General features: G+C 37.6%; 1 protein-coding gene and 1 pseudogene across 1 annotated transcript; both read left to right on the forward strand.

The window, feature by feature from the left end:
- The first annotated feature begins 4,259 nt into the window (after positions 1-4,259).
- On the forward strand, positions 4,260-5,234 carry LOC110122561 (olfactory receptor 7E178-like). The gene has a single exon (XM_020873950.2). The coding sequence runs from the start codon at positions 4,347-4,349 to the stop codon at positions 5,232-5,234; it is 888 nt and encodes a 295-aa protein (XP_020729609.2). The 5' UTR covers positions 4,260-4,346.
- Positions 5,235-16,520: 11,286 nt separating this feature from the next.
- On the forward strand, positions 16,521-19,202 carry LOC110122560 (olfactory receptor 7E178-like; annotated as a pseudogene).
- The last annotated feature ends 6,250 nt before the right edge of the window (positions 19,203-25,452 follow it).

Below are 25,452 nucleotides of genomic sequence, written 5' to 3' on the forward strand. Positions count from 1 at the left end.
TCCCTGAGTCAGGAAGATCCCCTGGAGAAGTGCATGGCAATACATTTCAGTATTCGTGCCTGGAGAATCCCATGGCCAGAGGAGCCTGGCAGGCTATGGTCCATAAAGCCGCACAGAGTCAGACACAACTGAAGCAACTTAGCTTGCATACATCAGAGCCTACATCCTAATATCACAGAAGAGATACCAAGAATTTTTTTACAAAGCCCTGTTAAGATTTGAATAAAAACTTCCATTTTGCACGGAAATAGAGAGTTCAATAAAGTCCTCACACAGTCAGCCATACATACCACTGTTTTCATCCTTTTCAGAAATATCCCAAGGGATAGAGACAAGATAAAATTGTGTTTATTTGTGTGTATCTCATGAACTTTCTCTGGGGCCTATTATTTTTCCATTGAGTAGCATCAGCAGCTTTCAATGATTGGAAAACCACTGCAGAAAGTTTCACAAATATGGGGCCAGGGGTGGGGGGGCAAGTCAGGAAAGAGGAAAGAAAGGGACAGAACATGTTAATGCATGGGTTGAGACACATTTTAGGATTTGTTGTCATCCATGATTCAGATCACTGAAACAGGAAATGCCTGAATCTCTCTTCCATATAATCCATGAAATATCATTAAATTTGGGATCTGTGTTTCTTTGCTAAATGCAGTACACCAAATTGATTGAAAAAAATTTTTTAAATGACCAAATATCTGTTAAGCTCCAAACTTCTTTTAGGTACCATGTACAGTCTACAGGTGCAACTTAGACATTTTTCCAGAAGGAACAGAAGCACAGAGAGGTGGAGAGATTTAGACATTTCATTAATAGAGGATGAAAGACTCAGAACTCAATCATTGATCTACTTATTCCTGCACCAGTTCTCAACCAACCTCACTGCTAAGACTGTAACTGTTTCTTTTCAAACCTACTTTGGCCTCAGTTTTTTTTTTTTTTTCATTATTTTACTGGAATATAACTGCTTTACAGTGCTGTGTTTGTTTCTGCTGTACGACATCATGAGTCAGCTAAGTGTGTGCATATACCCCTCCCTCTTGAGCCTCCTTCCCTCCCTCCCATCCCAGCACTCTAGGTCATCACAGAGCACCAGGCTGAGCTCCCTGTGCTACACAGCAACTTCCCACTAGCCATCTGCTTTACACAGGGTAATGCATATATGTCAATGCCATGCTCTCAATTTGGTCTCAGTTTTGAAATCAAGAGAGAATAATTGATTCACCCTCTTTGGGCTCAGAGTGTCAACCAGTGAATTATGGGAATGAGGCAGTATTATAGAGGGGCCATAAAGGTACTAACATGATGGAATATAGAATTTTATATGAATAGTCATGTTTTGCAGTCCACTTTTGAAATATAAGATTAATAAGATCTCTGTAGAAGATGAAACATCATGTGCAGGTAACATGAAATGATCAGAAGACAGATTTCAATAATATATTCATATGATACCTTAATAAGGGAGGATGTTAACAGTCCATGAGTTGCAGAACCAGATGTGACTGAGTGATTGAGCATGCATGCATGCATACAGTTGATAGAAAATATTTTTTGCATTGAAATGAACATAGGCAATTAATATTAATAAGACTGGACATGCACTAATTCTTAGTTATTGAACAACTAATTGTTGAACACTCACATATCATACACAAATTCTCACTTGTATGACACAGAGAGGTACAAGAAATTTCATAGGATTGCTCTAAAACAAAGTTGATATAAATAATAATATAACAAAATAATATATGTGACATTAAATATTTAGTAGATATGTAAATGTTGTTATAGTTATTGCATTTTAACATATGTTAAATATATATTTTAATAATGCTAATTTTTTGAAAATTTTTTATTAAGAATAGTTGATTTACTATGTTGTGTTCATTTCAGGTGTACAGCAAAGTGAAATAGTTATACATATACATACGTTTTTACATCTACACTCTTTTTAGATTGTTTCCCATAGAGGTTATTACAGAATATTGAGTGGAATCCCTTGCTCTCTACAGTAGGTCCTTTATTAATTATTTATTTGATGTATGTGTTAGTCGCTCAGTCATGTCTGACTCTTTGAGAGTCCATGGACTGTAGCCCGCCAGGCTCTTCTGTCCATGGCATTTTCCAGGCAAGTACACTGGAGTGAGTTGCCAAGCCCTCCTCCAGGGGATCTTCCTGACCCAGGGATCACATCTGGGTCATTTTATGTATAGTAGTGTGTATATGTCAATCCCAGGCTCCTAGGTTATTCCTGCCCCCCTTTCCCCTTTGGTAGCCATAAGTTTGTTTTCTTCGTCTGTGACTCCATGTCTCTTGAAAATAAAATCATTCAAAAAAAAAAGAAAAGAAGATCATTCGTACCATTTTCTTAGCATTACTCATATAACTGGTATCATATGATATCTTGTGTTTCTCTGTCTGACTTACTTCACTTGGTATGACTAATTTCCCATTAGTCAGCCATAAAAAAAATAATGAAATAATGCCATTTACAGCAACATGGATGAACTTAAACATTGCCATACAACACACTCCAGTATTCTTGCCTGGAGAATCCCCATGGACAGAGGAGCCTGGCTGGCTACAGTCCATGGGGTCAGAAAGAGTAAGACATGACTTAGCAACTAAAACACCATCTACCTATCTGTCTATCTATCTATCTACTTGCCTATACCTAACCTGCCATCTATATGTCTGTATCTCTATCTATCCACCATTTATGGGGACTTTACTGGTGGCTCCGTTGGTAAAGAATCTTCCTGCCCATGCAAGAGATGTGGGTTCCATCCCTGGGGCAGGAAGTTCCCCTGGAGAAGGAAATGGCTCCCCACTCCGGAATTCTTGCCTGGAAAAATCCCCTGGAGAGAGGATCCTGGCAGGCTATTGTCCATGGGGTCGCAAAACAGTTGGGGGATCAAACCCAGGTCTCCCACATTGCAGGAGGATTCTTTACCAGCTGAGCCACCAGGGAAGCACCAAGATTATACATATTGGGTTGACACAAATAACCTCACCTTAAAAAAAATCAAATGTTTAAAAATCTTATTATTGTTTAAACATTAACAGAGCTCTGAGGCTTCCCTGATAGCTCAGTTGGTAAAGAATTCACCTGCAATGCAGGAGACCCCAGTTTGATTCCTGGGTTGGGAAGATCCCCTGGAGGAGGGATAGGCTACCCACTCCAATGTTCTTGGGCTTCCCTTGTAGCTCAGCTGGTAAAGAATCTACCTGCAATATGGAAGACCTGGGTTCAATCCCTGGGTTGGGAAGATCTGCTGGAGAAGGGAAAGGCTACCCACTCCAGTATTCTGGCCTGGAGAATTCCATGGGCTGTATAGTTCATGGGTTCACAAAGAGTTGGACACGACTGAGCAACTTTCACGTTCACGTGTACTAACATCTTTTTTGCAGTCCTCAGCAATGTTTCATTATGTACACTTAAGGAAACCATACTTCTTATAGTTTGATTCCAGCAAAACCAATGGTATGAAGTATATACTTAATGACTTTTAAAAGACAACTCTCAAATTAATTAATTAATTAAAGGACAACTCTCATTTTTGAGTAAATACTTATTATTTGAAACAGAAAATTTAGGAAATCAAAGAATGATAAAAATTATGAAGATTACTATGACATAGAAATGTTTTCTGACTTTGATCTTAAATTTAGAATTCAGGTAACAGAGTCCTATGTTTCATAGAGTGCTTACAAACATTCTAAATAAAGGAAATTTATAGACAGTATAAAGTAAAATAAGATTTATATAACTATGCCTCACTTTCTTTCCATTTGAATATTTTTCTTTTTAAACCTTTTTAATTGGAGGAAAATTGTTTTACAATGTTGTGTTGGTTTCTGCCATACAACAATTGGAATCAGCCATAATTATACATATATTACTTTTTCTTAGAGGGGCAGTTTTCATTCTAGATTTTTTCTAAAGAGAAGACTATTTTTTACTGAGATCATGGATTTAGTATCTCCAATATTCTTGCACCTCTTTTACCCTTCAGTCCAGGACCTACAAAATAATTGTGTGTAGAGAGAGGTGGAGAAGGAGAAAGCAATGAAGGAACAGTTCTGAGCAGATAGAACTTGTCACACTGAGATATATTGCTGAAGGCCCTGGGGTGAATGATCTTAGAAATGAATTCCTAGAATCCAAAATATGGACAAGGTACTGCATGACCATATAATTATTTCCTTTTTATCACTTCTCGGCCTTTTGGCTAAGGTCAAGTGTAATTATTTCCTTTTTTCCACTAATTCTTTTCTTTTTTAAAAGGTGCCCAATCTACATAGAGCCACAACACCTAAGAAATGTATCGGAATTCTTCCTCATGGGTCTTTCAGATGATCCAGAACTTCAGCCTTTCCTCTTTGGACTCTTCCTATCCATGTACCTGGTCACCGTGCTGGGAAACCTGCTCATCATTCTGGCAGTCTCCTCTGATCCCTACCTTCACACCCCCATGTACTTCTTCCTCTCCAACCTATCCTTTGTGGATATAGGTTTCATCTCCACCACGGTCCCCAAGATGATGGTGAACATCCAGTCTCACAGCAGAGTCATCTCCTATGCAGGCTGCCTGACACAGATGTCCATTTTTATCCTCTTTGGAGGGATGGATTGTATGCTTTTGTCTGTGATGGCCTATGACAGGTTTGTGGCCATCTGTCACCCACTGCACTACCAGGTCATCATGAACCCATGCACCTGTTGCAAATTAATTTCAGTGTCTTTTTTTGTTAGCCTTTTGAACTCCCAAGTGCAGAATTTGATTGTGTTACAACTTACCTGCTTCAAGGATGTGAAAATATCTAATTTCTTCTGTGACCCTTCTCAACTGCTCAACTTTACCTGTTCTGACATGCTCACAAATAATATAGTCATGTATTTTGTTGGTGCCATTTTTGGTTTTATTCCTTTCTCTGGAATCTTTTTCTCTTACTGTAAAATTCTTTCCTCCATTCTGAGAGTTCACTCATCAGGTAGGAAATACAAAGCCTTCTCCACCTGTGGCTCTCACCTGGCAGTTGTTTGCTTATTTTATGGAACAGGTCTTGGTGTGTGCCTCAGTTCAGCCATCTCACAATCCCCCAGGAAGGATGCAGTGGCCTCTGTGGTGTACACTGTGGTCACCCCCATGCTGAACCCCTTCATCTACAGCCTGAGGAACCAAGACATCAAAAGGGCCATGTGGAGGTTTCTCAGAAAAATAATCTAACCTCAGCGCCTTTGCCACCTACTTGGAGTGTAGGCTGGAAAATGCAGTAAAACTAAGCATGTTGACCTGAAATTCTACCTCTCTCATCTCATCATTTTTGTAGCTCTCATGGCCTTGATTCCTCTCCTTGCTGAACAACTGAGTGTTTCTTCTTTTGGTATTGTTTCAATGGGACTGGGGGAGGCTTCTAGGATCCTTTGTCCATCTTATTCATGGCATGATTGAGTAGTTTTCATCTATGGTGATTCTATTGTTTATTATCTGTGGTCCAAGGATCCTGAAAAGATGAATAACTCTTTCTATATATTTAAATTTCACATCTTTTTTCACAGCTCTGATGTATTTTCCATAAAATTTTCTCAAGTTTGAGGTCCATTTACACAGGCTAGATGTGACATCAATCTTGGTTATTATTGAAATCATCAGAAGTTTAAAAACATTGACACCAGCACCAAGGGATGGAATGGGAAGGGAGGTGGGAGGGGGGTTCAGGATGGGGAACACATGTACACCCATGGCAGATTCATGTCAGTGTATGGCAAAACCAATACAATATTGTAAAGTAAATAAATAAATAAAACTGAGATAAAAAAAATTAAAAAAAAAAAAAAAACCACTGACAACTGGGTCTCACATCCAGAGACTGCTTTATAGTTGAATGCGTCCTGGGGATTTTTAAAAGCACTTAAAGGGATCCAGTGTGGACAAGGTTTAGAACTTCTGATCTCAGTCATATCTTGAATTCCAAGATGACTTGTACACCTTGAATCCTAACAGCTCTTGGACAATGATCAGAACTCAAGGTGGGAAGATATGAAGAGCTTACCATGGCAACAGGCAAATTTCCCCTTTCTGATATCGATTCTTCACATATAGTCTCTCTCTACACTATACAGTCGGGTGTAAGTGCTGGTTATGAAGCTACTGTCTCTGCTCCAAACTCACACTTCTGCACCTGCTTTGGGCTGGGGCTCTTAAAATCACTGCTCTGTTTACAATCTTGTGTTCTTACATTCATTCATGCATGCCCATTACTCAGTTGTGTCTGGCTCTTTGCAAGCCCATGGGCTACAGAAGGGATAGGCTACCCACCCCAGTATTCTTGGGCTTCCCTTGTGGTTCAGCTGGTAAAGAATCTGCCTGCAATGTGGGAGACCTGGATTTGATCCCTGGGTTGGGAAGATCCCTGGAGAAGGGAAAGGCTACCCACTCCAGTATTCTGGCCTGGAGAATTCCTTGGAGTCACAAAGAATTGGACATGACTGAGCAACTTCCACTTTTCACTTTCACAGTCTCCTCAGTCCTTGGGATTTTCCAGGCAAGGATACTGGAGTGAGTTGCCATTTCCTTCTCCATGGGTTCTTCCCAACCCAGAGTTCAAATCCATATCTCCTGCATTTCCTGCATTGCCAAGAGAATTCCTTACCACTGCACCACCCAGGAAGCCATTTAATTAAATACTAGTTACCAAAAATGTGTAAAAATCAATAGTTTTCTAATATGCCAATGTATACAATAGGAGCAAAAACTTAGAGCTGATGACATATTCAGATAAGCAAATAATAAAAACATGTAAATCTCCATCCTATAAAATGCCAACCAAAGCAAAGACTAAGGAAAAGAAAATAAGTTATCCTTGGTGGTGGCTTAGTTGCTAAGTCGTGTCCAACTCTTTGCAACCCTATGGATTGTAGCCTGCCAGGTTCCTCTGTCCATGGGATTTCCCAGGCAAGAATACTGGAGTAGGATGCCATTTCCTTCTCCACGGGATCTTTCTGACCCAGAAATCACACCCCAGTCTCCTGCATTGTAGGCAGATTTTTTAATGACTGAGTTACAAAGGAAGTCCCAAGTTCTACTTAGAGACAAATAATAACTGAGAAAATGGAAAAGGTATTATATCCTTGGTGTAGACCTAATGCTGCATAGATTTCACAGGAAATACAATGGATTTACAGATAAAATTTCATGTTAAAGTGGTTAAAAAAACAAAAGCCTGAATTTTATGTTAAAATCTTGCAGGTTGGAAGGAAGAAGTAAAAGTGGACTTCCACCTGAGGAGAGAGGGTCCCACACCCTCCTAAGGATATTCACTTTTCCTTCTTTTTTCCTTTTCCATTAATATTAAAAAGTCTCCAGAGATTGGGACAACATGGACCAGTTGGCTAATTATACTCTTTGTGCATTAAGCCCTAGGTCATATCGTTGTAAATAATTGGCTGGTGCCATCTTCACATTAGTTTGCCAGTTCTAAGTGTGTGGATCTATACCTGTGTCTCCTCCATTTGGAAGCACCTGCATTGTGCATTCCCCACCTGAGTCTGTCCTCCTGCCCATCCTGAAAAGGGACCCTGAGACTTCATCACACACCAGGCAGGAGAGGGGTCATGAGTCTGTGCTCCTTGGTCATGCTCCAGCAGAGATGCAGCCCAGCCCAGTAAGTGTTGAGGGGGAGAGAGTGGTTGAAGGAGGGACCACTGGGAGCAATATTTTCTGTTCAGGAGGAACAAACATGATAATAGAGATGGAAAGATGAGAGGGCACTGATATAAAAGATTTTTTTATCAGAGCCCTATGAAGTTTAAGTTCTTGCTTCTGATTAGGTTGTGAGAACTCTCATTCAGAGGTCTACTGCTATTCTCATTGGTTCTGATTCTGGCTGGCATTTCTCCAACTATAGCAGCACATGGGTTTCGGTAAACTTCGCATAAGCAGTTCTAATGATCCTGAAAGCAGTGATGAGGATGATAAGGAAGATAACATTAACCATAATATCATGTACTGTTGCTGAGGTCATCCCCAGTGCCAGGCACTGAGGTCTGTGTTTTATGTATGTTGCTTGATTTCATCTGCACAACCCCTCCACAGACACATTATTAATACTTCTTTTAGCTGTGCTGGGTCTTCATTGCTGAACACAGACTTTTTCTAGTTGCAGAAAGAGGGGGCTACTCTCTAGTTGCAGTGCTCAGGCTTCTTATTGCTGTGGCTTCTCTCATGGAGCATGGGCTCGAGGAGCATGGACTCAGTAGTTGTGGCAGATGGGCTTACTTGCCCCAGGGCATGTAGGATCCTGGAACAGAAATCAAACCCATGTCCCCTGCATTGGCAGGTGGATTCTTAACCACTGGACCATCAGAGAGGCCCTCATTAGCACTTTAAGAAAAGGAAAGGCTTGCAGCATTTTCTGTAACTTGTACCAGGTCATGAGTTAGAAAGGGTTGAAGCCAGATTTGAAGCCGGTGAATCTGGGCAGATTTCCTCCAGACAAAGGGCACCTGGACAGTGCCCCCTGCAAACCCAGAGTGACATGACTGGGCAGTCCTAGCAGAGACTTCCTACTTACCACACCCTTCCCTTTGGAATTTTCCAGAGGACACAAAGGCTGCACTTGCTGCATCACTCATAGGAAGGAGGGGTGGTTGAGATCACCAGCAAACTCATTGAGAGAAAGAACCCAGACACTTCAAGGCAGATTTACCTGCTTGTCCTGCTCCTGGATTTTAACTTATCACTTCCTCATCCACATTTATAATCCACCTACTCAATCACAAAAGGAAATATAAAGTCAGAGTCTTGTTCATCTTTACTCAGGAAAATGAAAACATTAATAAATACACCTCAGACGTGTCTCTGATTAGACCTTGGTACCTTTGCCTTCCCTAGTGACTCAGACTGTAAAGAATCTGCCTTCAGTGGAGGAGACCTGGGTTCAGTCCCTGGGATGGGAAGATCCCCTAGAGAAGGGAATGGCAACTCACTCCTGTTTCCTTGCCTGGAGAATTCCATGGACAGAGGCTACAGTTGGACATGACTGAGTAGTCATATATGGATGTGAGAATTGGACTGTGAAGAAAGCTGAGTGCTGAAAAATTGATGCTTTTGAGCTGTGGTTTGGAGAAGACTCTTGAGAGTCCCTTGGACTGCAAGGAGATTCAACCAGTCCATCCTAAAGGAGATCAGCCCTGGGTGTTCATTGGACGGACTGATGCTGAAGCTTAAACTCCAATACTTTGGCCACTTCATGAGAAGAGTTGACTCATTGGAAAAGACCCTGATGGTGGGAGGGATTGGGGACAGGAGGAGAAGGGGATGACAGAGGATGAGATGGCTGGATGGCGTCACTGACTCGATGGACATGAGTTTGAGTAAACTCCAGGAGTTTGTGATGGACAGGGAGGCCTAGCGTGCTGCGATTCATGGGGTCGCAAAGAGTCGGACACGACTGAGTGACTGAACTGAACTGAACTGAGAGACTAACATTTTCATTTTTTCACCTTTGCTGAAACCTTTCAAAAAGTCAGGAAACAACAAAATTAGTGTGAGGGACTCGGAGACTGACAATTTGCTTTTGAATCCTGTGCATTCCCCTTATTCTTAGCATATTATGGGGCAATTTCATAGTATCTCTGAGATGTACGATTGTCAAATGTGTTGATTCCTTATTGATACATGCCACTGAAGTAAGACTAAACAAATAAAGGATGCCTTCTATGCAATAACTACGTAAAATGACTGAGGCTCATTTATTTCTGAATCCACCAGACCCTATACTTTGTTGTTACAGAGAAGGAACCAAGAATTGAAAAAAAAAAAAAAAAAAAGCAATTAAATATTGAAAAAATTCTTCCATTTTTAATAGAAAAAAAAAGTTAAGCAATATGACTTCCACACTGTAGACTTGTTCCTGAAAGGTAGGGTCCAGCTACTCACTGCTCAAAAGCCAATAAATCGGCCAGGTTGATGGAAAGGAAAATTTGTTTTACTTTAGATGCGGGCAACTGGTCGGTGGTGACGTCTATCAAAAGGCCAACTCCCCCTCACAGAAAGTCAGTGAGGAAGAATTTTTATAGGCTGAAGGAGGGGCTACATGCAGAAACACTACATTCAGCTCTGACAGTCATCTTCAAATTGGTCATTGATGGTCTGACCAGCATCATCTTAGTTCTTTTAGGTACAGTTAATCTTCAATTTCAGAGTCGGTTTGTTCTCATTTCTTTGAGGCCAATTCTAGGAATTGTGGCAGCTTATGTCACGGCTACAGTCTGATCCATGTGGTTAACTTCTCCACCTGGTGAGGGTTTGAGTAAGACAGTTCACAGAATAAGGCTCAGAATATTATCTATAGCCCTTGACGGAACTAAAGATCCTTGACTATGCTTAATGAACATTATTATTATTTGGTCTCCTTTGATTTGTTTCCTTGTTTTTGCATGTTCTCGTTTCTCTGATTACACTTATTTACGCATATACACTTATTACACGCAAACGGAGACCAAAAGAAAGCAGCACTCACAATACACATATCAGATAAAATAGACTTTAAAATAAAGGCTGTGAAAAGAGACAAAGAAGGACACTGCATAATGATCAAAGGATCAATCCAAGAAGATATAACAATTATAAATATATATGCACCCAACATAGGAGCACCGCAATATGTAAGGCAAATGCTAACAAGAATGAAAGGGCAAGTTAACAATAACACAATAATAGTGGGAGACTTTAATACCCCACTCACACCTATGGATAGATCAACTAAACAGAAAATTAACAAGGAAACACAAACTTTACATGACACAATGGACCAGCTAGACCTAATTGATATCTATAGGACATTTCACCCCAAAACAATCAATTTCACCTTTTTCTCAAGTGCACACGGAACCTTCTCCAGAATAGATCACATCCTGGGCCATAAATCTAGCCTTGGTAAATTCAAAAATAAATTGAAATCATCCAGTCATCTTTTCTGACCACAATGCAGTAAGAGTAGATCTCAAAAATCTATTAAAAGGAAAATGGGAAAAATACGGGAAAAAACTATTAAAAATTCAAACATATGGAGGCTAAACAACACACTTCTGAATAACCAACAAATCATAGAAGAAATCAAAAAAGAAATCAAAATATGCATAGAAATGAATGAAAATGAAAACACAACAACCCAAAACCTATGGGACACTGTAAAAGCAGTGCTAAGAGGAAGGTTCATAGCAATACAGGCTTACCTCAAGAATCAAGAAAAAAGTCAAATAAATAACCTAACTCTACACCTAAAGCAACTAGAGAAGGAAGACGTGAAGAACCCCAGGGTTAGTAGAAGGAAAGAAATCTTAAAAATTAGGGCAGAAATAAATGCAAAAGAAACAAAAGAGACCATAGCAAAAATCAACAAAGCTAAAAGCTGGTTTTTTGAAAAGGTAAATAAAATTGACAAACCATTAGCCAGACTCATCAAGAAACAAAGGGAGAGGAACCAAATCAACAAAATTAGAAATGAAAATGGAGAGATCACAACAGACAACACTGAAACACAAAGGATCATAAGAGACTATTACAAGCAGCTCTATGCCAATAAAATGAACAACTTGGAAGAAATGGACAAATTCTTAGAAAAGTATAACTTTCCAAAACTGAACCAGGAAGAAATAGAAGATCTTAACAGACCCATCACATGCACAGAAACTGAAACTGTAATCAGAAATCATCCAGCAAACAAAAGCCCAGGACCAGATGGCTTCACAGCTGAATTCTACCAAAAATTTAGAGAAGAGCTAACACCTATCTTACTCAAACTCTTCCAGAAAATTGCAGAAGGCAAACTTCCAAACTCATTCTATGAGGCCACCATCACCCTAATACCAAAACCAGACAAAGATGCCACAGGGAAAAAAAACTACAGGCCAATATCACTGATGAACATAGATGCAAAAATCCTTAACAAAATTCTAGCAAACAGAACCCAACAACATATTAAAAAGATCATACATAATGACCAAGTGGACTTTATCCCAGGAATGCAAGGATTCTTTAATATCCACAAATCAACCAATGTAATACACCACATTAACAAATTGAAAGATAAAAACCATATGATTATCTCAATAGATGCAGAAAAAGCCTTTGAGAAAATTCAACATCCATTTATGATTAAAAAAAAACTCTGCAGAAAGCAGGAATAGAAGGAACATACCTCAACATAATAAAAGCTCTATATGACAAATCCACAGCAAACTTTATCCTCAATGGTGAAAAATTGAAAGCATTTCCCTTAAAGTCAGGAACAAGACAAGGGTGTCCACTCTCACCACTACTATTCAACATTGTTTTGGAAGTGTTGGTCACAGCAATCAGAGCAGAAAAAGAAATAAAAAGAATCCAGATAGGAAAAGAAGAAGTAAAACCCTCACTGTTTGCAGATGACATGATCCCCTACATAGAAAACCCTAAAGACTACCAGAAAATTACTACAGCTAATCAATGAATACAGTAATGGTGCAGGATATAAAATTAACACACAGAAATCCCTTGCATTCCTATACACTAACAATGAGAAAACAGAAAGAGAAATTAAGGAAACAATACCATTCACCATTGCAACAAAAAGAATAAAATACTTAGGAGTATATCTACCTAAGTAAACAAAAGACCTATACATAGAAAACTATAAAACACTGATGAACGAAATCAAAGAGGAAACAAATAGATGGAGAAATATACCGTGTTCATGGATTGGAAGAATCAATATTGTGAAAATGGCTATACTACCCAAAGCAATCTATAGATTCAATGCAATCCCTATCAAGCTACCAACGGTATTTTTTCACAGAACTAGAACAAATAATTTCACAATTTGTGTGGAAATACAAAAAACCTTGAATAGCCAAAGTAATCTTGAGAAAGAAGAATGGAACTGGAGGAATCAACCTGCCTGACTTCAGGCTCTACTACAAAGCCACAGTCATCAAGACAGTACGGTACTGGCACAAAGACAGAAATATAGATCAATGGAACAGAATAGAAAGCCCAAAGATAAATCCACGTACCTATGGACTCCTTATCTTCGACAAAGGATGCAAGAATATACAATGGAAAAAAGACAAACTCTTTAACAAGTGGTGCTGGGAAAACTGGTCAACCACTTGTAAAAGAATGAAACTAGAACACTTTCTAACACCATACACAAAAATAAACTCAAAATGGATTTAATATCTAAATGTAAGACCAGAAACTATAAAACTCCTAGAGGAGAACATAGGCAAAACACTCTTTGACATAAATCACAGCAGGATCCTCTATGACCCACCTCCCAGAATATTGGAAATAAAAGTCAAAAATAAACAAATGGAACTTAATTAAACTTAAAAGCTTTTGCACAACAAAGGAAACTATAAGCAAGGCGAAAAGACAGCCTTCAGAATGGGAGAAAGTAATAGCAAAGAAAGAAACAGACAAATTATTAATCTCAAAAATATACAAGCAACTCCTCCAGCTCAACTCCAGAAAAATAAACGACCCAATCAAAAAATGGGCCAAAGAACTAAACAGACATTTCTCCAAAGAAGACATACAGATGGCTAACAAACACATGGAAAGATGCTCAACACCACTCATTATCAGAGAAATGCAAATCAAAACCATAATGAGGTACCATTTCATGCCAGTCAGGATGGCTGCTATCCAAAAGTCTGCAAGCAATAAATGCTGGAGAGGGTGTGGAGAAAAGGGAACCCTCTTACACTGTTGGTGAGAATACAAACTAGTACAGACACTATGGAGAACAGTGTGGAGATTCCTTAAAAAACTGGAAATAGAACTGCCGTGTGACCCAGTAATCCCACTCCTGGGCATACACACCAAGGAAACCTGATCTGAAAGAGACACGTGCACCCCAATGTTCATCACAGCACTGTTTATAATTGCCAGGACATGGAAGCAACCTAGATGCCCATCAACAGACAAATGGATAAGAAGCTCTGGTACATATACACAATGTAATATTACTCAGCCATTAAAAAGAATTCATTTGAGTCAGTTCCAATGAGATGGATGAAACTGGAGCCCATCATACAGAGTGAAGGAAGTCAGGAAGAAAAACACCAATACAGTATACTAACACATATATATGGAATTTTCAAAGATGGTAATGATAGCCCTATATGCAAAACAGAAATAGAGACACAAATGTACAGAACAGAATTTTGGACTCTGTGGGAGAAGGCAAGGGTGGGATGTTCTGAGTGAATAGCATTGAAACAAGTATACTATCAAGGGTGAAACAGATCACCAGCCCAGGTTGGATGTATGAGACAAGTGCTTGGGGCTAGTGCACTTGAAAGACCCAGAGGGATGGGATGGGGAGGGAGATGGGAGGGGGGATCGGGATGGCGAACACATGTTAATCCTTGGCTGATTCTTGTCAATGTATGGCAAAAACCACTACAATATTGTACAGTAATTAGCCTCCAACTAATAAAAATAAATGAAAAAAAAAGAGCTCCCCAGAAAAGCATGAAAATCATAACCTAATTTTAGTATATAATCTATTATCTTTTCTTTTTTTTGTTTGCTTATAATCTTCAATTTTTTTCTCCTTAAAAATGCTTAATAGAAAAATTTCAAATATATATAAGGAAATGGAAATCTTTTTTTACCCACATGCCCAAGAGATAATAATTTGTTAATAAGTTGTTGTATATTTGTGGCAGACATTTTCCCTCAAATAGTGGATGACCTCTTTGAAATCATAGTTTTCTTTTGATCAAACAACCCAGTTTTTTTAAAAAAAGAAATTCCCATTGATGGAGAAGTCAATAAAGATATATATTTATTTGGTGAGAACTAAGCTCTCATGCATGAGTCTTTTGTTTACTCCTAAACATAATGAAATTTCTGGGCTCTCTTCTTTTTATTTTTTTTTTAATTTTTTTTTAATTTTTTTTTTAATAGCAGGAGGCTTTTACTGAAGATATCATGAACAGATAGCAATGGAGAGATTATTTTAAATTCAGAAAATTTCCTAAAATCTCCTTTACTTATCTCTATCAAACTCTAGACCAGCTGGCTCTTCTATTTTCTTTGAGGTCATTACAATGTTTTTAAGAAGCCATTATATAGAATTATTTTAAGGTTTTGTGAAAGAATAGAGATTTTCAGTGGGTTAAACCAACACTGGACTTAGAAATAAAATCCTTGCATTTGAGCTTCTAAAAAAACGAATAAACTGATATAAGTAATATGACAAATATGGTATAGAATGTAAATAAATATTTATTTAATATATAAATTAAATATATCAAATTATATATTATTGAATTTTAAATGAATGAAAAATATATATTTTAAATTTTTAAAATTTGAATCAATATATATAAACATAAATTTATGCAATAAAGAAAATGTTGTATATCCTTACATGATAATGTGCATCTGGTAAATGTTTGAAATAGTTTTATGTATTTCACAAGGAGACTTAACCTCAAACTTGTGCTAAACAAGAGCATCTTAGAGGCAATATTGGTAGTTACTCTGTTTAAGGAAGATTTTAAGAAGCTGGTTATGGATACATAAATGAAATTGACATTATGGAAACACTGACAAGGAAATAACACTCATCAACTTCATGACACTGGTTCCTTTTGGGGATGTGTATGCAGAGGAATGATATAGAGCTGAAATTCCAAGAAAAGTTAAACTGTATCATTAATATTTCAAATCTTTATCAAGTGTGAGATTGAAGCATATATTAATGTTTATATTTTAAAAATAAGTAGTGGATATTGATGAAAATAATAATAGGTAATATTCATGGAGCTTTACCTAAGTTGGGCAATATTTTAAGGCAGTGTATATCAAGTCAAGCTTCACATTAGGGTGACCAAAAAACCCACATGTAGAGATACTGAAATTCATTCTAGATGAAGCTAGGGTAGTTGTGTATTTTAAAATAAGCACGTGCAAATCATCAGTCAAATGGACACAGAAGTATAAGATTGCAATTCCTTTATTAGGAAGCATTGATATGAAATTCTGTTAACTAGACTTAGACAGGGCTTCCCAGGTGGCTAGTGGTAAAGAACCCACCTGCCAGTGCAGGAGACATGAGAGACTTGGGTTCAATCCCTGGGTCAGGAAGATCCCTGAAGGAGGGTATGACAACCCACTCCAGCCTTCTTGCCTGGAGAATCACTTGGACAGAGGAGCCTGGCGGGCTACATTCCATAGGGTCGCAAAGAGTCAGACATGACTGAAGCAACTTAGGAGGCATGCACACACGCAGAGGTCTGTGTTCTCACCTGGCTGTAGGAATTTTCCTTGTGCTAAGCTCTTCAATATAAATAAGAGTTTATAATCAGGAAAACAAGACTATCAGGTATATGAAAATGTGCTCAACATTGCTAATATCAGGAAAAGTTGGTCAAAATCTACATTAAATATTGCCTCACATTTGTTGGGATGGCTACTATTTAAAAAAAAAAAAAAAGACAACAAATGTCAGTGAGGATGTGGAGGTAAGAAAACCCTTGTACCTGGTTGGTGGGAATAAATATTTGTACAGCTATTACAGAAAACAGAAAGGAGGTTCCTTTAAAAATTAAAAAAAGGAGCAAACTGAAATAGAACTACCTTAGGATCCAGCACCCCAGGTCACGGTAGATGCCAAACAAATGAAGTCAGAACTCGAAGAGATATCTACACTCCCCTGTCATTGTGATATTATTTGAAATAGTGAAAGTATGGAAACGTGTCTGTTGACAGATAAGGAGGTAGAAAAATACGGTGTGTATATAAAGACAATAGACTATTACTCAGCCATACAAAGGAAATCCTGCCATTTGTGACAACATGGATGGATCTGGAGAATATTATGCTTATTAAAATATATACACAAGACACAGTCAAGTCCACTATGATCTCACTTAGGTGTAAAAGTTAAGAAAATTAAACTCTTAGAACCATAGATTAGAACTGTAATTGTGAGGACTGGTGGTGAGGAAAGTGGGAAATGTTAGTAAAAGGGTACAAACTTTCAGTTATAAAATGAATAAATTCTGGGGATCTAATAAATAGCCTGGTTACTATAGCTAATAATTCTGGTTGTGTTCATGAAATCTGCTAAGAGAGATTTGCTTAACTGTTACTACACACACACACACACACACACACACAAATAGAAAATATGTGAGCTTCCAGATACATTATTTAACTTGACTGTGGTAATCATTCTCCATGTGTATGTGTATTAAATCATCATTTTGTACATCTTTTAAAGACTTTCAAGTGGCACAACCCAAATATATGCAGTTTTGTCAATCACTTCAATAAACTGAAAAAAAAAATGAAGCAGTAATTTTCTGCCAGTACAGAACAGAGTTCAAAAAATGTAAAGTGGTCTCACACATAAAACATTTAATTGAGATGGTATTGAAAAAATGACCTTGTATAAGATAAAAAATTTCAAGGGGATTTCTTAAATTTCATTATCATGTAATCATTGACAATGCTGTGCACAGGAATACCATCTTTGTAGTCACTAACACATTAGATCATGTGCAATTAATTAAACAATATTGATTGAAATTTGACCTCCTCCAAAGGTATGACATGTATACTAAATGATTTCTAGAAGATAATCTCTAATATTTGAGTAAGCCCTATTTTATGAAGGAGGGAAGACATCTTTTATCAAAGATGATAAAGCTTTAAATATCAAATAAATATCAAATAAACTGTGTTCTGATTATGAATATTCATTTTTAATTTAGAATCCAGATGACATAGTCCTGCACTTCATAGGTATTTGTAAATATTCTACATGAAGGAAATATCTAAAATTGTATTTGAAGAAAATAAGATTTATATAAATGACTTAATTTCTTTATATTTTAATAATTATATATTTTCTTAGAAGGGGAAGGGAATCTCTCATTACATATTATTTCTAAAGAAGTAGGCTGTATTTAACTAAGATCAAAGATCTTAGATGTATGAACTCTAATGTTCTTGTTTTCTTTCCCTTTTCATGAAGTTTTATAATCTAAGAGTTTATAGACAGACATGTATAACACAGAAATCAAGGATTAAAAATTCTAAGCAAATAGAACTTGTCACAGTGAGAAATATTGCTGAAGGAACAGGGGTGTATAATCTTAGAAGTGAGCTGGTTGAATCCAAAATATAGACATCGTGCTACATGACAGTTTATGTACTTCCTATTTTTCCAGCCCTTTTCATTTCCCAAAGATATTCAAGCTACATAGAACTGGAAATCTAACCACTGTCTCAAAATTCCTCCTGGACCTCTCAGATGATCCAGAACTTCAGCCGTTCCTCTTTGGACTCTTCCTGTCCATGTACCTGGTTACTGTGCTGGGGAACCTGCTCATCATCCCAGCCAACACCTCTGACCCTCACCTCCACACCCCCATGTACTTCTTCCTTTCCAACCTGTCCTTGACTAGTATTGGTTTCGTCTCCAACACCATCCCTAATATGACTGTGAACATCCAAACTAATAACAGTGTCACCTTCTATGCAGGCTGCCTGACAACAGATCTCTACTTTTATGTTTTTGGGTACATGAATAGTACTCTTCTTACTGTGGTGGCCTATGACAGGTTTGTGGCCACCTCTCACCCACTGCACTACGTGGTTGTCATGAACCCACGCCTCTGTTGCTCCTCAGTTTTGGTGTCCGTTTTGGTTAGCCTTTTGGATTCTCAGATTCACAATCTGATTGTGTTACAACTTATCTGCTTCAAGGATATAGAAACTTCTAGTTTCTTCTGTGACCCTTCTCTGCTCCTCAACCTTGCCTGTTCTGACACACACAGAGTATAGTCAGATGTAGTATTGGTGCCATCTCTGTTTTTCTCCCCTACATCAGGAATCATTTTTTCTTACTATAAAATTCTTGTCTCTTTTCTGAGGCTTCCCTCATCAGGTGGGATATATAAAGCCTTCTCCACCAGTGGTTCTCACCTGACAGTTGTTTGCTTATTTTAAGGAACAGGCCTTGGTGAGTACCTCAGTTCAGCTGTTTAACAATCTCTCAGGAATGATGCAGTGGCCTCAGTGGTATAAACTGTGGTCACCCCCAACCTGAATCCCTTCATCTACAGTATAAGGAACAGAGACATCAAAAGGGCCATGTGCAGGTTCCTCAGCAAAACTTTCTCATCTTAAGATCTGGCCACCCATTAGAAATGTAGAAAAACTAAACCTGGAGATCTGAAATTTTTGCCTCTCTCATGATGTCATTTTGCAACTCTTATGACCTACATTCCTTTCTTTGTGTTACACCTGAATATTGCTTCTCTTTTATGGTTTAACATGACAGTAGGGAGTTTTAGGATCCTTTGTGTATCATAATCACTCTTTGCCTAAATGTCATTTTATCTACAGATTCTATGATGTTTCTTTGGTGGTGAAGCAGCCTCAAAGAATGATTAATTCCCTTTAGATGTGTTGAAAATTTACAAGTTTTCCACAACTCTTATGTCTTTTCCATAGTAAATTCTATTTCTATTTTTCAAATCTCTGCGTGCAGTTATATTTGAAGGTGCACATCACTGTTTCTCAACCTTGGCTTTTATCAAAAATATCTAGGAAATTTAAAACTACTGACCCTGGGTCTCACCACTAGACACTCTGGTTTAACTGGACTTGGGTGTGGCCTGAGTATGAGTATTTTTTTAAAGCACTCAGATGGTTCTAGTGTTTGGCCAAGGTTGAGAATTACTGATGTAAGTCTGGTTTTCCCTTCAAAAAAGTGATCTTTATACTTTGGGTCCTAACTGTTCATGCACAAATGCTGAAGATACAGAAGAGTCACAGGTCAAAGGGAGAAGACAGGAAGACCCTGCTGTACTAACAAATGATTCTTTTTCCCCATTTTTGCAATAATTTTCTTCTCACAGCTTCTCTACATCATATGTATGGGCTTTGCTCTGGGTTGGGCTTCTCAGAATCACTGCTCTATGTTGTATCTTGTGTTCATCTTACATACTTTCAACAGTGGCCTAAAAATATCTCTGTGCCTTAAAAGTTCACCTGATTCCTTTACACCCCCCAAGCCCCTGGTGGAGTAGCTTCTTCCTTCACTTATGTTTGCTATATTGCTTCATTGTTTGTTTGTTTGTTTTTTAACTTTCAGCCCTTCAATAACTATTTAACCAACTCTCTGTGTTAAAGCTTTTCACTGAAATGATTAATTGCATTATTCCTGGCTGACTGCAACTCAGCCATAAAAAATAATGAAATAATGTCATTTGTAGCAATTTGGATAGACCTAGAGATTGTCATACTGGGTGAAGTATGTCAGAGAAGGACAAATATCATCTGATATCACTTATATGTGGGATCTATAAAAGGGTAGAAATGAACTTATCAACAAAACAGATATAGACTTACAGATGTAGTAAAGAAATGAATGCTTATCAGAGGGTAAGCAATAGGGAGAGATAAATTGGAAGGTTGGAACTGACATATAAACACAACTATATCCAAATAGATGGCTATTAAGAACTGTGACAAATGAAACTCTACTCAGTACACTGTAATGAAGTATATAGAAAACAATCTAAAAAAGAATGGATGTATGTATAACTGATTCACTGTGGTGTATATCTGAAACTAACACAACATTGTAAATCAACTCTATTGCAATAAAATTTTTTGAAAAAATACTAATTGGTTTTTCTTTTCTTACTGAATTTTAACTGATACTGTAACAATGGGTATAATTTTGTTGTTATGTACCTGCAGTTGGAAGATGCAAAATGTTCCCAGGAAAGACACATGGTTATCAAGGGTATATCAGCTTTGGGTATGCAACTGGAGAATAGGTAATATCATAGTCTAATTGCTATGTGGCTCATGATGCTTGTGGTACATTGAATCACCCAAGTCTTCACAATAAGTTTACCTTGCTTTTCATATCTTTAAGATTGCAAAGAATCTATTATCAGCAAAGGGAGGACTTTTCCTTTTACTAGAATCAGCCTGGTGAGGACTTCACTTGATTACCCTGCCTTACTGTCCTCTGTCACAATAATTACATCATAGGGCTCCTATTGAGTTGTGCAAGACAAGTGTCCATCACTTTTTGAGGTGTCACATTTTTTGTATGGTAGAAATCTTGGCTGACTGAACGCTGTGCAGAACTATATTAGTTTACTTTTCATTTTACCACTTCGGAAAATCACCAACAAACTCTATTGACAAGAAACTCTGATATTAAAGAAAAGAATACACTTGACAAAAGGCATTTTCTTATTAGTTTAGGCAAAGAGATATTGCCCAATAAAAGTTATTAAAATCACTAAGATACTATGCCTGCATATCCATTAATGCTAACCTAAGTGACAGTGAAATAATCTTGGAAGGAGTCAAAATAATGCTACTTTATGTGTGTGTGTGTGTGTGTGTGTGTTTGCATGTGTGAGTGTGGTTCTGTAGGTTTAACATCCTGTTTATGTTCTGTTTAACTTATATCACATGGTTTCTTATTAAATCATATTAAATTCTCATAGGAAATGAGTATAGGGCATTTTAACTCCATAAATATTATTATAGAAAGTATACACTTGAATAGTAATCCTAGGTGTTCTCCAATATTCATGAAATTATTTTCTGCAATGTTCACAACCAGCAAAATGTCAGAAAATACATCCTGCTTGTATGACTTTAATATTTTACATTCCACAGAGAAGCAAAATCATATGTTCCACATCTTTCACTGCTTGATTTATTTCAGTTAGCATAATGAACTATCAAAAGCAGAAGAGATTAAGAAGAGGTGGCAATTAAGAAAATTAAAATCATGTCAAGCATTTTTTCTGTCCACAATGCTATGAGACTGCATATCAATTACAAGAAAATAACTAAAAAAACACAGGCACATGGAGATTAAAAAATACGATTCTAAATAACCAACAGGTTACTGATGAAACCAAAAGAAATAAAAAAATTTCTAGAAACAAATGACAATGAAAACACAACAAATCAAAACTGATGGGATGCTGAACACCCCTCCAACCTCCCTCTCCAACAAAAGCAGTTCTAAGAGGGAAGTTTATAGCAATATAATCCTACCTCAAGAAATAAGAAAAACATCAACTATACAACCTAACTTTACACATAAAACAACCGGAAAAAGAATAACCAAAAAAAAAATTAGCAGAAGGAAAGAAATCATAAAGATCCAAGCAGAAATAAATGAAAAAGAAATGAAAGAAACAATAGTAAAGATTAATAAAACTAAAAGCTGGTTCTTTAAGAAGATAAAATTGACAAACCTTTTAGCCAGACTCATTAAGGAAAAAAGAGAGAAGAATCAAATCAACAAAATTAGAAATGAAAAAGAGGAGGTTACAATAGACAATGCAGAAATACAAAGGATTGTAAGAGACTATAATGAACAACTATATGGCAATAAAATGATAACCTGGAAGAAATAGAAAGATTCTTAGAAAAGTTCAATCTTCCAAGGCTGCACCAGGAAGAAGTAGAAATTATGAGCAACCCTATTACAAGCATTGAAACTGAAGCTGTGATCGAAAATCTCCCAAAAAACAAAAGCCCAGTACCAGATGGCTTCACAGGAGAATTCTATCGAACATTCAAAGAAGAGTTAATGCCTATCTTTCTAAAACTGTTTCCAAAAATTGCAGAGGAAGGAACACTTCCAAACTCATTTTACGAGGCCACCACAGCCTGATACCAAAACCAGACAAAGACAACACAAAATAAAGAAAACTACAGGCTAATATCACTGACGAACATAGATGCAAAATCCTCAACAAAATTTTAGCAAATAGAATTCAGCAACACATTTAAAAGCTCATACACCATAATCAACTTGGGTTTATCCCAGGGAGGCAGGGATTCTTCAATATATACAAATCAATCAATGTGATACACCATATTAACAAACTGAAACATAAAAACCATATGGTAATCTCAATAGATTCAGAAAAAGCCTTAAACAAAATTCGTCACCCATTTATGATTAAAACCCTTCAAAAAATCAGCATAGAAGGAACCTGCCTCAACATAGTAAGGCATAAGTGTACAGCAAACATTATTCTCAATGGTGAAAAACTGAAAGCATTTCTCCTAAGGTCAGGAGCAGGACAAGGGTGTCCACTTTCACCACTATTAGTCAACATAGTTCTGGAAGTCCTAACTACAGCAATCAGAGAAGAAAAGAAAGAAAAAAAAAAAGGAATCCAGATCAGAAAAGAAGAGATAAAGCTCTCACTGTTTGCAGATGACATGATACTGTACATAGAAAACCCTAAAGATACTGTCAGAAAATTACTAGAGCTAATCAGTGAATTTAGCAAAGTTACAGGATACAAAATCAATATACAGAAATCATTTGCATATCTATATACTAACAATGAAAACTCAGAAAGGGAAATTAAGGAATCAATCCCCTTCACTGTTGCAACAAAAAGAATTAAATATCTAGGAATAAGCTTACCTAAGGAGACAAAAGAACTGTACACAGAAAATTATAAGAAACTGATGAAAGAAATCAAAGATGACATAAATAGATGGAGAGATATCCCATGTTCCTGGGTAAGAAGAATCAATGTTGTGAAAATGAATATACTACTAAATGGAATCTACAGATTCATTGTGATCCCTATCAAACTACCAATGGCATTTTTCTGGTATTGTTCAGAACTAGAACATTGTATTGTTCTGGTATTTGTTCAGAACTATAACAAAAAATTTCACAATTCATATGAAAACACAAAAGACCCCAAATAGCCAAAGCAGTCTTAAGAAAGAAAAATGGAGCTGGAGGAATCAACCTTCTGAAAGGTTGTTGCTGAACCCATGAAAAGATGCCGGGATTCTTGGCCTCCAGAGGAGAAGAACTCAATCCAGGGCCAGAGACAAGGCTTAATCGCTCAGAGCTTTTGTGCAATAGAGTTTATTAAAATATAAAAGGGATAGAGAAACTTCTGACATAGACATCAGAAGGGGGCAGAAGAGACATTACTTTGTCCACACAGGTCCATCTAGTCAAAGCTATGGCTTTTCCAGTAGTCATAAATGGATGTGAGAGTTGGACAGTAAGGAAGGCTGAGTGCTGAAGAATTGATGCTTTCAAACTGTGGTTTTTGCAGCATTGAAACATGTTATTATCTAGGGTGAAACAGATCACCAGCCTAGGTTGGGTGCATGAGACAAGTGCTCGGGCCTGGTGCACTGGGAAGACCCAGAGGGATCGGGTGGAGAGGGAGGTGGGAGGGGGGACTGGGATGGGGAGTACATGTAAATCCATGGCTAATTCATATCAATGTATAACAAAAACTACTGTAATGATGTAAAGTAATTAGCCTCCAACTAATAAAAATTTAAAAAAAAAAAAAAAAAAAACTGTGGTTTTTGGAGAAGACTCTTGAGAGTCCTTTGAACTGCTAGGAGATCAAACTCATTAATCCTAAAGTAAATCAATCTTGAATATTGACTGAAAGGACTGATGCTGATGCTGAAGCTGAAGCTCCAATACTTGGACCACCTGACATGAAAAGCTGACTCATTAGAAAATACCTTGATGCTGGAAAAGATTTAAGGCAGAAGAATGGGATGACAGAGGATGAGATGATTGGCTTGCATCACCAACTCAACAGACATAAGTTTGAGCAAGCTTTGGGAGATGGTGAAGGACAGGGAAGCCTGGCCATGCTGCAGTCCATGGGGTCACAAACAGTCAGACATGACCAGGCAGCTGAATAACAGCAACATCCGGGCAGCCCATAATCAACTCTACTGAGTTGCTGTTTGGCCGTGGATACTTCCCTGTTGGCTCAGATGGTGAAAGCATCTGCCAATAGCGTGGGAGACTATGGTTTGATCCCTGGGTGAGGAAGATCCCCTGGAGAAGGAAATGGCAACCCCCTCCAGTACTCTTGCCTGGAAAATCCCATGGATGGAGGATACAGCCCATGGGGTCGCATAAGAGTTGGACACGACTGAGAGACTTCACTACTCATCATAATAGAAGGTATTGAGAACTGGGAAAAAACAAGACATGCATCACATTTTATGGGACAAACATAACTACCTTGGTTTTCATGTCTCATGCCCTATAAATTCATCTTTGTCTTTGACCCTCGAATTTTATTCTGTGCTCTCAGTATGAAATCACTTCAGTTTAGTGATACATTTTTTGCTGAGAACTAAATATTTAAATGCTACAGCCCCTGGTTTCTTCCTCTCATATCTGCCTGTGCATATCCACAATATGATCTCCCTTAAAAATACCCTCTGTCACTTATTCATACATGGTTACATAACATTCTTTCCTCCATATCCAATCTGATAGGGTTTAAATTAAAGATTTCTTCATATCACTTAATGACAAACCAACCTCCACATTCCTCAAGAGAGTGCACTCTGTCACGAAGATCATATA

Source organism: Odocoileus virginianus, chromosome 3 (assembly GCF_023699985.2).
Source record: "Odocoileus virginianus isolate 20LAN1187 ecotype Illinois chromosome 3, Ovbor_1.2, whole genome shotgun sequence".
Lineage (NCBI taxonomy): Eukaryota > Metazoa > Chordata > Mammalia > Artiodactyla > Cervidae > Odocoileus > Odocoileus virginianus.